The sequence below is a fragment of the Oncorhynchus gorbuscha genome, linkage group LG03 (assembly GCF_021184085.1).
Source record: "Oncorhynchus gorbuscha isolate QuinsamMale2020 ecotype Even-year linkage group LG03, OgorEven_v1.0, whole genome shotgun sequence".
Lineage (NCBI taxonomy): Eukaryota > Metazoa > Chordata > Actinopteri > Salmoniformes > Salmonidae > Oncorhynchus > Oncorhynchus gorbuscha.
The window spans coordinates 68,531,147-68,546,988 of NC_060175.1; the positions used below are offsets into that span (position 1 = coordinate 68,531,147).

Here is a 15,842-nt window from a genome sequence, read left to right on the forward strand (position 1 = left end):
CCACTTGTTACCTGTATTAATGGCACCTGTTTGAACTTGTTATCAGTATAAAAGACACCTGTCCACAACCTCAAACAGTCACACTCCAAACTCCACTATGGCCAAGACCAAAGAGCTGTCAAAGGACACCAGAAACAAAATTGTAGACCTGCACCAGGCTGGGAAGACTGAATCTGCAATAGGTAAGCAGCTTGGTTTGAAGAAATCAACTGTGGAGCAATTATTAGGAAATGGAAGACATACAAGACCACTGATAATCTCCCTCGATCTGGGGCTCCACGCAAGATCTCACCCTGTGGGGTCAAAATGATCACAAGAACGGTGAGCAAAAATCCCAGAACCACACAGGGGGCGGGGGACCTAGTGAATGACCTGCAGAGAGCTGAGACCAAAGTAACAAAGCCTACCATCAGCAAGGGCATTGAAGATGAAACGTGGATGGGTCTTTCAGCATGACAATGATCCCAAACACACCGCCCGGGCAACGAAGGAGTGGCTTCGTAAGAAGCATTTCAAGGTCCTGTGGTGGCCTAGCCAGTCTCCAGATCTCAACCACATAGAAAATCTTTGGAGGGTGTTGAAAGTCTGTGTTGCCCAGCAACAGCCCCAAAATATCACTGCTCTAGAGGAGAACTGCATGGAGGAATGGGCCAAAATACCAGCAACAGTGTGTGAAAACCTTGTGAAGACTTACAGAAAACGTTTGACCTCTCTCATTGCCAACAAATGGAATATAACAAAGTATTGAGATAAACTTTTGTTATTGACCAAATACTTATTTTCCACCATAATTTGCAAATAAATTCATTAAAAATCCTACAATGTGTTTTTCTGGAATTTTCTCTCTCATTTTGTCTGTCATAGTTGAAGTGTACCTATGATAACAATTACAGGCCTCTCTCATCTTTTTAAGTGGGAGAACTTGCACAATTGGTGGCTGACTAAATACTTTTTTGCCCCACCGTATATACAATTTAGGTGGCTATGATGGAATGGGGCCAGTTTGCCAATTTAGCCAGGACACTGGGGCTCGCACCGCTACTTTTACCATAAGCGCCACGGGATTTTTAATGACCACCGAGGGTCAGGACTTCTGTTTCACATCACATTCGAAGACGGCACCCTATGCAGGGTAATGTCCCCATCACTAGCCTGAGGAAATGGGGTTTGACCAGCAACATCTAATCTCCCTCCCATGGACTAACCAGGACCAACCCTGCATAGGTTCAGTGGCAAAACCACAGTGGGATTTCTGGTGGAGTACTGCTGGAATGAATCAAAAAACGTGCAAGTACAAAAATACATAGCCGAAGATAGGGAACATTGAAGAAAAATGTTTAACTGAAAACGAATTGTCTTGCATTCATTTACAATTCATTTGTTCTCGCATTTCTTAACAATTTTCTTTGCTATTTGTTTGTTGTTGCTCTCAACACTTCTGGGTTTATGTTTTGCTTTCAATATCATTATTTTTGTTTGCAATACTTTTGTTCTCGACGTCATAAGTTCGGCTTGATGTTAAAATGCCACGAAAGTAACTCAGACATCTGCATCCTACAACAGATCATCCCCCCCCAAGATATCCTCTAGGCCACATATGTCAGAGTCAAGGCCCGCGGGCCACATCCGGCCCGCGAGAAGGTTTTTTTACGGCCCCTGGGATGATCTTGATTTGTTATTAGAACCGGCCCGCAGACCGCAGCAAGCCGGCAGCCCGCAGATCTTTTACACGCACCAATACTACATTTCCCACAATGCAACGGTGACGCACCGAGCAGTAGGCTGCTTCATTTCAATATTTATTGGCACAGCAGTTGTCAGCATCACAGTAAAATTAACTTTCAGATACCCATCAAAAATGGCAAAACGGAAGGTGGACACTGAGAACCAGGGGTTTCAAACAAGGTGGGAGTCGGAGTATTTGTTCACGGAGGTAGCTGGAAAACCTGTGTGTCTTCTGTGTGGAGAAAGTGTGGCGGTACTGAAAGAGTATAATCTGAGACGACATTATGAAACGAAACACGCGGACAAAAACAAGAATATGGACATGGAACAAAGGCTACAAAAGGCAGAGGAATTAAAACGAGGCCTCAAATCTCGACAGGCTCTGTTCAAAAAAGCCAAATCACAAGGCCAGGCTGCTGTCAAGGCCAGTTTTATTTTGGCAGAAGAGATCGCTAAATCAGCCCGGCCATTTACGGAGGGGGATTTCATCAAAAACTGCATGATTAAAGTTTGTGACGAAGTTTGCCCAGAAAAAAGGCAACTCTTTTTAAATGTGAGTCTGAGCAGAAACACCATTGCCGAGAGAGTAGACCAGTTGTCCATCAATCTAAAAGAGCAGCTTGTGAAAAAGGGAAAAGATTTCATTGCATATTCCTTGGCTGTGGATGAGAGCACCGACATTTCTGACATTGCCCAGTTGTCAATTTTCATCCGCGGAGTGGACTCCAGCCTAAGCGTGACAGAGGAGTTTTTGGCTTTACGTCCTATGCATGGCACAACTACGGGGCATGATTTGTATGAAGAGGTGTCAAGATGTGTAAATGAGATGGAGCTGCCTTGGGAAAAACTCGTGGGTTTGACAACCGACGGAGCACCTGCGATGTGTGGACACAGGAGCGGACTGGTGGCGAAGATACGGGAAAAGATGCAAGAGGAAAACGCGACAGGTGAGCTGACAGCTTATCATTGTATCATACACCAGGAAGCGTTGTGCGGTAAAGCCTTGAAAATGGAGCATGTAATGAGCATCATCACGCGCACAGTTAACTTTATCAGAGCCAAAGGTTTGAATCACCGCCAGTTCAAGGCATTTCTGACGGAGTTAGAAACGGAGCATGGTGATTTGCCTTATCACACAGAGGTGCGATGGCTAAGCCAGGGAAAGGTGCTTCAAAGATGTTTCGAGCTTCGTGAGGAGATTTGTCTGTTCTTGGACAGCAAAGGGAAAGACACAACACAACTCCGAGACGAAATGTTTCTGTGTGAAATGGCTTTTCTGTGTGACATTACGAGTCATCTGAATGCAATGAACTTGCAGCTGCAGGGTCGGGATCGTGTCATCTCTGATATGTACAGTACAGTGAAGGCATTTAAAACCAAACTGACTCTGTGGGAGACGCAGATGCGGAAAGAAAATTTGAGCCACTTTCCCAGCTGCCAGACCATGAAAGAGAAGCTCTCTACCAGTGCGTTCCCGAGCGCACAGTTGGCTGATAAAATAGGTATGCTTGCCGCTGACTTTCGACGCCGATTTGCTGACTTTGAAGCACAAAAAAGCAGGTTGGAACTGCTCGGTAACCCATTTGCTGTTGACGTGGAAAGCTCACCACCAAACCTCCAAATGGAGTTGATTGACCTCCAATGCAATGATGCACTGAGGGCAAAATATGCGGCAGTGGGTGCTGCGGAGTTCGCCCGTTTCCTCCCGACACAATGCCCCAGCTGCGCATCCAGGCTGCTCAAACGTTGTCTATGTTTGGCAGCACATACCTGTGTGAACAACTGTTTTCTTTGATGAACTTGAACAAAACATCACACAGAAGTCGACTTACTGCTGAACACCTCCACTCAATTCTGAGGATTTCCTCAGCTCAGAGCCTTACCCCGAACATTGATGAACTTGTGGAAAAGATGGGACACCACCAAGTATCACCCTCAACCTCAAACAAGTGAACATTACTGTGCAATCACATATTTAGAGTTTTTACTCAGTTCAAGTTTAAAAGTTAAAGTTTAATATTTGTTTTCACTGTATGTTACTTCTCCTTAAACAAAGTGTTGTTTTTGATTAATAGATTTTTGCACTTTATTTTATTGTATTTCAATCCAATTATATTTTAAAAATATTTCAGTTGAGTGGATGATAGAAAATTGCTATTATTGTTTTTTTCTTTGAAGTAAATTTAGCCCACTTTTGCTAAAATAGAAAATATAGGCTACTGATGGTGCCTTGAATACCGGTTTCTTTCATTTAATGTTCATGTTATGGGGATTTTTATATAAAGGAAATTTGTCTTTTGTGTCTGTTGAAAATTAAAGATTACTGACAGAGCCATAAGAAAATATTGCTTTATTTATCTGATCATATTGGAATATATTTGTTAGGTTTTCAGTAGGTTCAATTAGGTTCACTAGACTATATGCGTCATTTAAAAATTTTTCAATGAACATTCGAACAGTCCGGCCCTCGGCTTGTAGCTAAATTTTTTATTTGGCCCTCCGTCCATTTGACTTTGACACCCCTGCTCTAGGCTGTCTCTCTCCTCCAAGAACCGGGAGATACTTCTGATATAAGAACGCGCACGGCAACCCCGGCGTCAGCAGCAGAGCTCGTGCCCTGGCTGTTTCTCGCCTCCGTCTGTGCGCGTGCCCCATGCAGGTCTCTGGATCGGAGGTGATGATGGCGTTGGAGGAGCAGCATCGCTGAGTTCGCTCCTCTGAGCCTTTGATATTATTATAATTATAACAACGGTCGAAATACAATTACTCGCCTCGATCTCCTAACCAGAAAGGATGGGGAACGAAGGGAGCATCGAGGGAGGCGGACAACCCGGGGAACCGGGCTCCATCTCTATGGCGGGAGCGCCTGGTTCCATTTCAGCACCACTGGGCTCTGGACAGCTCATCAAGCCCGCCAATGGTGCTGCTGCCGGGGGAGGAATGGGTGGCGGACCGGGAATTAATAGGTAAGACCTGTCATTAGCAACGTTGCAGTTGATGCCGAGTATTTGACAAATGATAGATTTGATATCCTTATACACTTGACATTGTAAATGATTGCTTTACATCATTTATATCGTCAAATACTCGTGTTGTGTTGTAGTCAGGGAAACGATGCTGTTAGGCTTTGGCACTTGGTTTTGTGATGCTTTTACGATTTAATTGGCTTTTGCCTAGCTGTTGGGACCTGTCATGGGTAGCGTTACCCCTTCATCAACTGCAAAGTCATTGGTTAAAAAAAAGTATGTAGCATTAAAATAAATGACCACTGAATTGTGGCTTATTTTGAGGTTGTCATGAAGGATGCTCGAGCTCATTCGTTTCTGCATGGGTGCTTGCAGAGGAGGATGCTTTTGCTACTGCTTTGTGTGTGTGTGTGTGTGTGTGTGTGTGTGTGTGTGTGTGTGTGTGTGTGTGTGTGTGTGTGTGTGTGTGTGTGTGTGTGTGTGTGTGTGTGTGTGTGTGTGTGTGTGTGTGTGTGTGTGTGTGTGTGTGTGTGTGTGTGTGTGTGTGTGTTGTTTAGCCTAGTAGTGTGTAGGCTATCGTGAGACATTGAAGTACGTGTCGCCACTCTCTCGATAATGATGTGCAAACGACCCCATCTTCAGATTCTGGATGTTGTGTGTACCAGCTCGCATCAGTGTTGGGATGGCTGGCAGAATGACATTCATTGGTAATGCATAGCCTAACAAATATTTAATTGAACATGCATCGAATGATCAGTCCTGTATATTATTTAGATTTTTACATTGTGTTGTAGAAAGACAGACATATTTAATGGCTTGATAATAACGTGTAGCTTAACACAGCATATCCGTCATTATATAATAGGTTAGATAGCTTCGAAAGGATGACAGCTCGTAGCTGCTGCAGGAAAAGTGACATTTCTGCATTTGAAATGAAATGAATTCCAAGTATTGACACACAAGAATGTTATTATGTAAAGTCCCAGTTGATCATAGCGGTGGCGGGTTGGTATAACGGCATAATACAAGTCCATGTGAACCTATCTAGTCACGTGCAGCGTGAATTTGCTCGTCACCCTTTTGCGCGATTATCGCTCTATTGGTGGTTGTATAGTTAGAGGAGATGCGTTAGGCTTGTCCCCTGCTAGGACATTTGGACACGAGTGTGACTGTGATATGACAACACAGCATATTTATTTTTCCCCCTATTTTGTCACCTGCGTCTAGTCTTGGCATCACATATTACAAACTACAAATCACAGTGACTCTAACTGTTCTGGGTAATAAGTAGGCCTTACTTGGTCTGTGTTGAGATGAGGTGTGAAAGAGCTAATCATGCTACTGTGTGTGTGCATGTGTTTGGATGTGGGCCTACGTGCGCTCCCTGGAGGGAATGGGCCCCAATTTTCACGTTCATTATGACTGACACATAGACCAAGTGTGTGTGTGTGTGTGTGTGTGTCCAACCTGGCCTCAGGGTGTCGATGAAACATAGTAAATGTACATTTGATTCCCTCAACATAGTATGATATGTTACATTCGGTATGATATGTATGAATTTGTGGATGTCCGTCATGATACGTTCCAAACTCTAATTCGTACAATATGTTACAAATTGGAACGAGGTATGTATGATATGTTACGAATTCGATTTTTTTTTTGTGGCTAATGTTAGCTAGGCTAGAGGTTAGGGGTTAAGGTTAGGGGTAAGGGTGAGCTAACAAGTTAAGAAGTTGCAAAGTTGCTAATTAGCTAAAATACCAGAGTTGTCCATGACTTGATTCAAAGTGCAACTTTTGGGCTGCTAGACGTTCGAGTTATACAAGGCATTTGGAAAGTATTCAGACCCCTTGACTTTCTCCACATTCTGTTAATGTTACAGCCTTGTTCTAAAATTGATTAAATTGTTTTTTTCCTCTCTTCAATCTACACACAATACCCCATAATGACAATGCAAAAACAGGTTTTTAGAAATGTATAAGAAAAAAAAAAGAAATATCACATTTACATAAGTATTCAGACCCTTTACTCAGTACTTTGTTGACTCACATTTGGCAGCGATTACAGCCTTGAGTCTTCTTGGGTATAATGCTACAAGCGTAGCACACCTGTATTCATGGAGTGCCTGCAGATCCTCTCAAACTCTTGCTAGGTTGGATCGGGAGCGTCGCTGCACAGCTACTATTTTCAGGTCTCTCCAGAGATGTTTGACCGGGTTCAAGTCTGGGCTCTGGCTGGGCCACTCAAGGACAATCAGAGACTTGTCCCGAAGCCACTCCTACGTTGTCTTGACTGTGTGCTTAGGGTCGTTGTCCTGTTGGAAGGTGAACCTTTGCCCCAGTCTAAGGTCCTGAGCGCTCTCTCTGTACTTTGCTCTGTTCATCTTTCTCTCAATCCTGACTAGTCTCCCAATCCCTGCTGCTGAAAAACATCCCCACAGCATGATGCTGCCAACACCATGCTTCACCGTGGGATGATATTGGCCAGGTGATGAGCGGTCCCTGGTTTCCTCCAGATGTGAAGCTTGACATTCAGGCCAAAGAGTTCATTGTTAGTTTCATCAGACCTGAGAATCTTGTTTCTCATGGTCTGAGAGTCCTTTAGGTGCCTTTTGGCAAACTCCAAGCGGGCTGTCATGTGCCTTTTACTGAGGAGTGGCTTCCATCTGGCCACTACCATAAACGTCTGATTGGTGGAGTGATGCAAAGATGGTTGTCCTTATGGAAGTTTATTCTATCTCTACAGAGGAACTCTAGAGCTCTGTCAGAGTGATCATCGTGATCTTGATCACCTCCATGACCAAGGCCCTTTTCCCCCGATTGCTCAGTTTGGCCGGGTGGTTTGCTCTAGGAAGAGTTTGGGTGGTTCTAAACTTCTTCCATTTAAAAATGATGGAGGACACTGTGTTCTTGGGGACCTTCAATGCAATGACATTTTTTGGTACCCATACCCAGATCTGTGCCTCAACACAATCCTGTCTCGGAGCTCTACGGACAATTCCTTCGACCTCATGGCTTGGTTTTTGCTCTAACATGCACTGTCAACTGTGGGACCTTATATAGACAGATTTGTGCCTTACCAAATCATGTCCAATCAATTGAGTTTACCACAGGTGGACTCCAATCAAGTTGTAGAAGTATCTCAAGAATGATCAATGGGAAGAGGATGCACCTGAGCTCAATTTCGAGTCTCATAGCAACAGGTCTGAATACTTATTTACATAAGGTATTTCTGTAAAAAAAAAGATATATATATATATATAAATTTGAAAACATAAAAAAAAAAAGTTTCACTTTGTCATTATGGATTATTTTAGAATAAGGCTGTAACATAACTGTCAGGATTTGGCCAGGGTTGTTCCGGTTTTTGGTCACTAGATGCCCCCATTGTGCTTTTTGACCTTTTGTTTTCCCTTGATCCCCATTATTATTTGCACCTGTGCCTCGTTTCCCCTGATTGTATTTAAACCCTTTGTTTTCCTCAGTTCTTTGCTCTGTGTTTGTATGTTAGCACCCAGCCCTAGTACTCTGTGAACTCTTGTTGATCCCGGTAGACTCTCTTGTGGAATTCTGTTTTTTGTTCTTGTTTATTTTTGAGTATCTTTTGAGGCTTTTTTATGCTATACCTTCCACCTTGTGGATTTACCTTTTTGTCTTGGAGGATTACCTTTGTTCTTGTGGAATTCCTTTTTGAGGTTGTGGAGTTACATGTTTTCCTGAAGAACTTCACTTTTTACTTCACTAAATACACCATCTCAAGTACTGCTGTGTCTGCCTCATCTTCTGGGTTCTGCCGACTATTCGTGGCTCAGTTGGTTAAGTGACTGTTTCTCACTCCGGAGACCCGGGTTTGTAACCGGGTCCTGACAATGACAAAATGTGGAAAAAGGGAAGGGGTCTGAATACTTTCCGAATGCACTGTAATCCTACCCATCCTCCCCAATCAACCAGCCTCTGGGTTTAGGATATTTACTAGCTCATACCAGTGACAAACGTAGCTAGCTATTTTATTGATATGGCAGTACACCAACAAAATCCAGAGATCCTAAGATCACAAAATACAATTTCCCATTGAGAAAAATCCGCAATCCACCCCTCCATAGAAAGGCTCTGGGGGTTTCTCTGAAATGCCCCCAGATCCGAGATCGGATCCCATGGCTGAAGCGTTGCATAAACCCACACTCGGCAGGCTGAATAGAAAACTCTCCCGGAGCCACAGAATAGCCAGATTACCGCAATTAGACAGTAAGTGACCTCCGTTGCTGTCAAAACTGCTCTTTCACATAAATTTGTATGATCTATAACACGACAGCATCAGCAGTTAGCTACCAACAGCTTGCAGACATGTTTACATTTGGTTAGTTTCATTAGTGTTATTTAGATGGAAGTAAATGCACTATAGCTAGCTAACGTTAGCATGGAGGTAGCCAGCTAGCTCTTTTTTTGCTGGTGCTGGCTGTTTGAGATGCTTTAGAAGCCCCATTGACGCTAATGGGCAGCATCCACGTTGAGAAGCAACTTCTAGCTGAAGTCCCCCTTCCTTTTTTGATAGTTGTAGAAGTTTTAAGTAATGAAATGTGCCACACATATTGACGAGTCGACTCCCAATTCTCCCGCCTCGTTCTCACAAATGTATCCCACTTTTTACAAAGTTTTTCATTGATCGTGTAACGCTGGCCGCAGGTTGGTGTGGGATTATTTCCAAAATTAGACCTGATTTGAAGTTAACCTCAAACCCAACTTTCAGAACAACATTAAGATTATAATAATTGATTTAAGAGTTTGTAATTTGGCAATGTGTTCTTGGGGTGCTCTAAATTACAGTATACTTACTGTCTCATGTAACCATACCAAACATAACATATCTTACAGCAAATTTGCAAGTGTTCAAATCTCAGTGTTAAGGTCAAAAGTGTTGTGAGTGTTATATCTGAGTGTAGATTCTAGTGGGGTTAACATCTGTGGGATTGAAATTGACAAAACAAGCAGTGAATAAATGAAGTCTTATTTGAATCACAGTGGAATCAACACTGCCTGGTGTTGTTCTTACTCCACTGTGTCGCGTTCATTTCCATTAACTCCATTAACTGAAAAAGATGTGGGAGGGGCATTGTCATTCTTCCCAGAATGTGTTGTTGCAAGTAACCCTAACCCCCCCAATACTGTAACACAACATGTGTTATTCCCTAACACTCAAAAGGTGTAACAGCAACAACAGCATTTAAGTTGAAATTTGCAACACCCATGGTGTTAGTGACTGACACTCTAGCGGAGTTAGTTTGTGAACACGTTGAAAAGTGTTCGTTGAAAGATTCCGAACAGTGAAAATCACGTTTTTTTTCATCAAATAGGACGATCTATGGATGAATCCAGTTCAAAGCATGAGAAATAACTGTAGCTGGTACATTCATAAAGTTACTGGTCCCCTCCCCACATGTCAAACGCTTGGATTCAGGAGGTAGGCATTACCAAGAATTGACTTCCAGCTTTATAGAACGTCACATAAAGACGGAAATGTAATACACCGATGGTAGCGTCTAATCATCTTAACTCGTTTCAATATGTACTGCCTTAAAACCGCCATCACATATGCGCCTGCGCCTTGCTTTGGCTTTGTTTACAAACCCGTAAGATAGTTACTGGTAGCTAGCTCAAGCAGAAAGTACGATCAAAGATACCGGTGACCTTTCATCTGTGGTGGGACTGCTAGCTAGCAAGCTACTTATGCCAGCAAGAGCACACTGCGTTGTGATTGGATGCCTTACTGTGGAGGAAGAATGAAGACAACCGACAGCAGTGGCTGATTTTCATTTCAGGTGGACAGGCTGCACAGAAAATGATGATAATGTGCAGTGAACGTTTCAAGGGATGTTGCTTTATCAGTTGGGCAGAACATTCGATGGGTCTTGCCAGGAAGCTAATCCTGAGAACGGAGGCTGTACCATCATTAACAGTGGCTCTTGCAAGCGCTGACCATAATGTAAGTATCAGAGTTGGATGAGTCTGACACGGTAGCCAACATTTTGAGGGGATCGGGGATCCGGGGGTCTAACATTAGATAATGCAACGGTGGCTGCTTTGACTTGTGAATGGTACATTTTCTGTAACACACCTGATAGTCACTATATGGTTTTTGTTCTTCCATCCCTAAACCCTAAGTGTCTGAGAACTGCCAGCGCACACAGCTGACACGAAGGAATGTTGTCCACAAAAGGAGTTGCGGGTATGTATAGTATTTGCAATTTACCCCTGAAAATCGTATTTTCCATTGTATTTTGTATTTATTAGGGATCCCCATTCAGCAGCTACTCTTCCTGGGCTCTGAACACATGATCGCACAAAAATCTAAAAAAAATAAAACAGTACATCATAAAACAACATTACATCACTATATACCTACAATACAAAATGTGTAATAGCTTGTATCATTGGGGCTAATCATGATGATTGGGAGGGGTGGTATTATTATTTCACTTTCCATCTCCTGTTGTCTCTCCATTATCATCAAGCTGTAATGATAGACATTTTAGAAAATGCAACAACTACTCTGTCTGCACAGCTTCCCAGGCAACCACCACAGCAGGAATGCTGTGAAATAAAATTAGCTTTCCCAAGGCAAAGAAGGGGAGGGGAGGGGGGGGGGATATGCTGTGAAGCCTGTGAAGACAGACCCAACAAAACTGTAAGTCATAGTTATTCATTTCAAATCCGCATCATATGAGCATTTCAGGCACACAAACATTCCGAATACAAACATTAAAAAGTTTCACCAAAAAGTGCGCAACCAAATATTGAATATTTGAAATTGAGTACTTCAAAAACACCAGAAAACACATTGTAGAATGAGTAGATCACTACGTTAATGAATTGGTAGCATCGTAACTCAGAACACTAAGTAAAAGGAAATGTAATTCACTAGCCGTTCAACAAACATTTCAAAAACATTACAGTCTACGTAGACAGGCTCCTGGATCCCCTCTTAACGATGTCCTCCTTGATCCAGAGCCAATATGTGGGGAACCTGTGCGAACTGTCCATCCCAGGAACCCTCTCTGCCCAGTGTGAGGTCTGACAAGGAGGAAGTCATAGCTGGATTTGTCCCCCTCCTCTCCCTCTCCCCATCAGTCTCTGTAGTTGGTTGCGTTTCCTAAAGCCTAAGTAATTCACTTTTACGCGATATGATATAGTTAGTTACTTCTCATAGTTGTTTTTCAAGCATTCGGACAGGAGATGAGTGTTATAAATTGTACGAATCAATCGGTCCTGCACAATGTAGGGCAGCCGGGGGGACTATGTTACGCTTTCTCTAATTATATATATTCTTATGTCAAATGATGTCTCTGCATTATTTTGTCACCTTTATGTGTTCATATTCATCAATATTACATCTATGCTGGCCTAATTGTATAAGATCAATAAATGTCTGATCAATACTTACAGTTCTGAACATATTGTCGTTTATAATGGTAATGCAGAGGCACCTATACATTGTCCAGTTCACTTATCGTATGCAGTTTTTTAAATATGTGCATTCACTTATGACTAAGCTTCTAAGGTGACTCCGGCTTTACTAATCCTTTGTGAAGAAGTGTATCAGTGAACTGTATTCTGTAATTAGTCACAAAACATTAGAAATGCAATTGTGTATTGATTCTGTTTGTCTGATACCCTCCATGCCATGTTCAGCTCTGTTGACCATGAGAGCATTTTGCAGAGAAAATGGGTTGAGGCCTACTATTTAGGCTCAGAATCTCAGAATGACATGTGGCACATTGTTTACCTTGTTACCTGGCAACAACCACAAGGGTGTTTCAAAGAGCTGTCAGTCAAGGAAAGCTCATGAATATAAGCTCCACTGCCCACTCAGCCTGTTCTTTCAGGCTTCCTGATAGTTTGAGATGAGAGTAAAGGTACAATTTCTTCAATTCTGAACATTTTAATAGTGTACAAATATGACAGATTATGTTTTGGTCAATCAAAGGATCATTTGACTTGGGAGATAGGATGACTGTAATGGGGACATTTAACACTATTTTGGTGGTTCACATAGTTTCTAAGAAACTGTTACATTTAACATTGCGGGTGTTAAAATTCGGATGTCAGATTTGCTGTGTACGTTTACTATGTTCGGTCTAGTCTGAGAGGCCAGGCTGGTGTGTCCAGGTCTTTTCCAATTTATCAAAAAAATCCCTCCCTTACAATAGCATCATACTAGGCTACAGCATCCACTCCACTGCTCTGTAAAAGGCCTAGTGGCTCCAAATGGTTGAGCTGGTCTATAGTTTTTACATGCTTGGTCCTTGCCTTCGTCATTGAAAAGGGTTTGAAAATAGTCTTGTGTGTGTGTGTGTGTCTGTGCGCCTGTGTCTCTGTGACTTTAAATGCTACAACTACCTGCATTGAAACAGCAACCTGCATGGAGTGGTCAATGGTAAAGATTGTCTATGACCAGACTCCCTACTCATGGCTGTAGTGAATCCTGGCTACCAGTATCCATATGCAGAGGCCAGAGGGGTCGCAGACACATATCCGACTGCCAAAGATTCCAACTTCTACCATTTTCTGACCCAGTCAGGGCAGCAGCATTTAAAGTGCAGAGATTTTCCTTAACATGACTCCTAAGTTAACTTCCTCGGGATCGGTGTCCCTTCCATGGGATGGTTGAGCTAGCATAGGCTAATGTGATTAGCATGAGGTTGTAAGTAACAAGAACATTTCCCAGGACATAGACATATCTGACATTGGCAGAAAGCTCAAATTCTTGTTAATCTAACTGGGCTAAACCTTAATCCTGAGTTGGTTATTTGAGTCAGCTGTGTAGTGCTTGGGCAAAAATCTAAAAGTGCATCCGTGGGAGGCAGGACTGAGTTTGGAAAACCCTGCTCTTCTGTAGCTGCTTCCCTTCCCTCTGCCCCTGTTGTTTTTCCCTCTCATATCTACAAAGGATAGATAGATGTAAACAGTATGGTAATACCTTCACTTTCCCTCGGGTTGGACTAATTACGTCAGTAAGATCATTTTTCCTGCATATAGTTATCAACACATTTTGATTGGTGTCTTCAGAAGTCTAGTCAACAATGGCAGAGCGAACCCAGATAGCACATTTGGTTCCTTGGAAGTTTGTGGGGTCGCTCTGGAATGTAAGTTTTGGTCCTCCCTTGATTCTGGGAACAAAGCCATATGTTTCCTGACTGGTAAAACTGCCAATTTTTTTTTTTTTTTATGTTCTGAGAATGGATGTGAAAATGTTGCCTGTTCTGGGAATGTATCATTTTTAGGTTGCAGGGAGGTTCTGAGAATGTTTTACTATGGTCCCTGAATGTTTTCCTGGGAGGTTCTATAGATTATAGGCATTTTGAAGGTGTTCTGAGAACATTCTCTAAATGTTGTGAAGGTTTTGAAGAACATTTTAAAGGTCATTTTGGAGGTTTTTGAATAACATCCTTAGAACGTTCGCTGAATGTTTCAATAAGACATTTATTAACACTGCTAGCGTAACTGTTTAGAAATCCAAGCACAGATAGGACACATTGACATGTATTTGCTTAGGCATTAATCATGCAAACACATTTCGTTCTGATTGTGGCATACCGTCAGTGAGATTCAAACCTATGTTCTTCCGCTCTCTATCCATTGAGTTAGTCCACTGCCCTCCACGATAGAACTAGCACGCCATGGGGTTTTTATTCATTCATACGAAGTTGTTCATTTTAGTCTATTCAAAAATACCCATTTTTTGAAAAGGAAACCAGCACTCATTAAGATCAGATGGGGTTGAGATTTAAAATGGGCTATGTAAACACTAATAATTAGGAAGAAGTTTATCATTTAGCAATAGTGCCTATGTGTGATTTAGAACACGAGAAGGTAGAGCGAGAGTGCTGCCCCTGAATGAGGGACACCTGTCTCTAGTCTATTTTATCATTACCTTACGGGATACAACTATTTCCTTATTGAGTTATAGTTTTAATTTGTTTTGTTATTCTAATGAGTTTATTTTTGATTTAACAGGCAGTGTTGTTTTTTTATTTTTATTACCGGTCCCCTGGGGCCTTTGGTAAATATGTACATTTGTTTCTTCACAAGTCTGCCTATAAAAGAAAGAAATTTTTTTCCCATCTCTACTTTATATGAACAAGTGTATTGCTGTTATTGTGTTTGTTTTTGCCTTGTTTTGAAACAAATCTCACCAGTTTGGGTCTGCTGTACGGTCGGGATTTTTCCCTACGGGGTAACTGCGGGGAGGTCGCCAGTATGGTAAGGGAATATAAGCAAATTTGCAAAATTGTTTCAACAAGTGTGTCATTATGCTCTTTGAGATTTGTCTTAGAAATGTTGGTATTGAGACAATTGGGAAAGTAATAATTGTCATGGGGTGAATGTCTTAAAATGTTGTTTTGGTCTGTCCTCTTTTGAAGTTATGGCAATAGTGACTACAGATGGTATCTTGTGATGCATGGAAAGAATACATTGATGATAACAGTATGAACTTCACCTCCCCCTCCCTAACCAACTGAAGAAATGGCGTTCACTCCGACCTTGTCCTTCACCACTCCTACCGTGAGACCTGCGTCCGAGCCAGCAACCAGTACACAGCATCCAGTCGAAGCTATCAACTGCCTTTTCTCTCATGCCTTTTCTCTCAGGAGTGCGACATGAGTCCGAGTGGAGTGATCATGGAAAGAGATCCTGTCAAAACTTATTTCATTCCACTGGTGTACTGGTAGGAAAATGGACAAGACATAATGGACTGTAAAAGACAGAGCGGCTCAGGTGAAAGACATTATCAAGGGCCATCCATTTTGAATATGTGCCATTGGGAGGATGAACTGAAACACTATCTGAAGCAGAACATGAAGAAGAGTGCTGTGAAGGAGGGGGGGCAGTCAACTGTGTCTGAAAATTGATTTAGGGTTGCCCTAAACTGTTTATTTGAAGTATCATGTTGATTTTGGAGGTCTAAACACTGGGAAGTTTATTAGAGTTTAGATTCAAATACATTGAGATACCAATCTGTCATTACCACAAGTGATGAGAATTGTTCATGCTGGTGAATATATGATGAATATACTGTTTTGTAAATGTACATTCTAACCGTGTCTGTGTGTGCTAAGTTGAGGGTCTTGAATTTGAATGACTCGACGTCAAGCAC

At 42.2% G+C, this 15,842-nt stretch overlaps 1 protein-coding gene across 1 annotated transcript in view; it reads left to right on the forward strand.

Annotated features, from left to right (window-relative positions):
* Nucleotides 1-4,407: 4,407 nt before the first annotated feature.
* The window catches only part of LOC124031786 (protein bassoon-like), a 236,661-nt gene continuing 225,226 nt past the window's right edge, over nucleotides 4,408-15,842 (forward strand). The window contains exon 1 of the mRNA XM_046343444.1: nucleotides 4,408-4,691. Within this exon, the coding sequence (XP_046199400.1) occupies nucleotides 4,519-4,691 (173 nt within the window). The 5' untranslated portion in view covers nucleotides 4,408-4,518. The remainder of the gene's footprint in view (nucleotides 4,692-15,842) is intronic.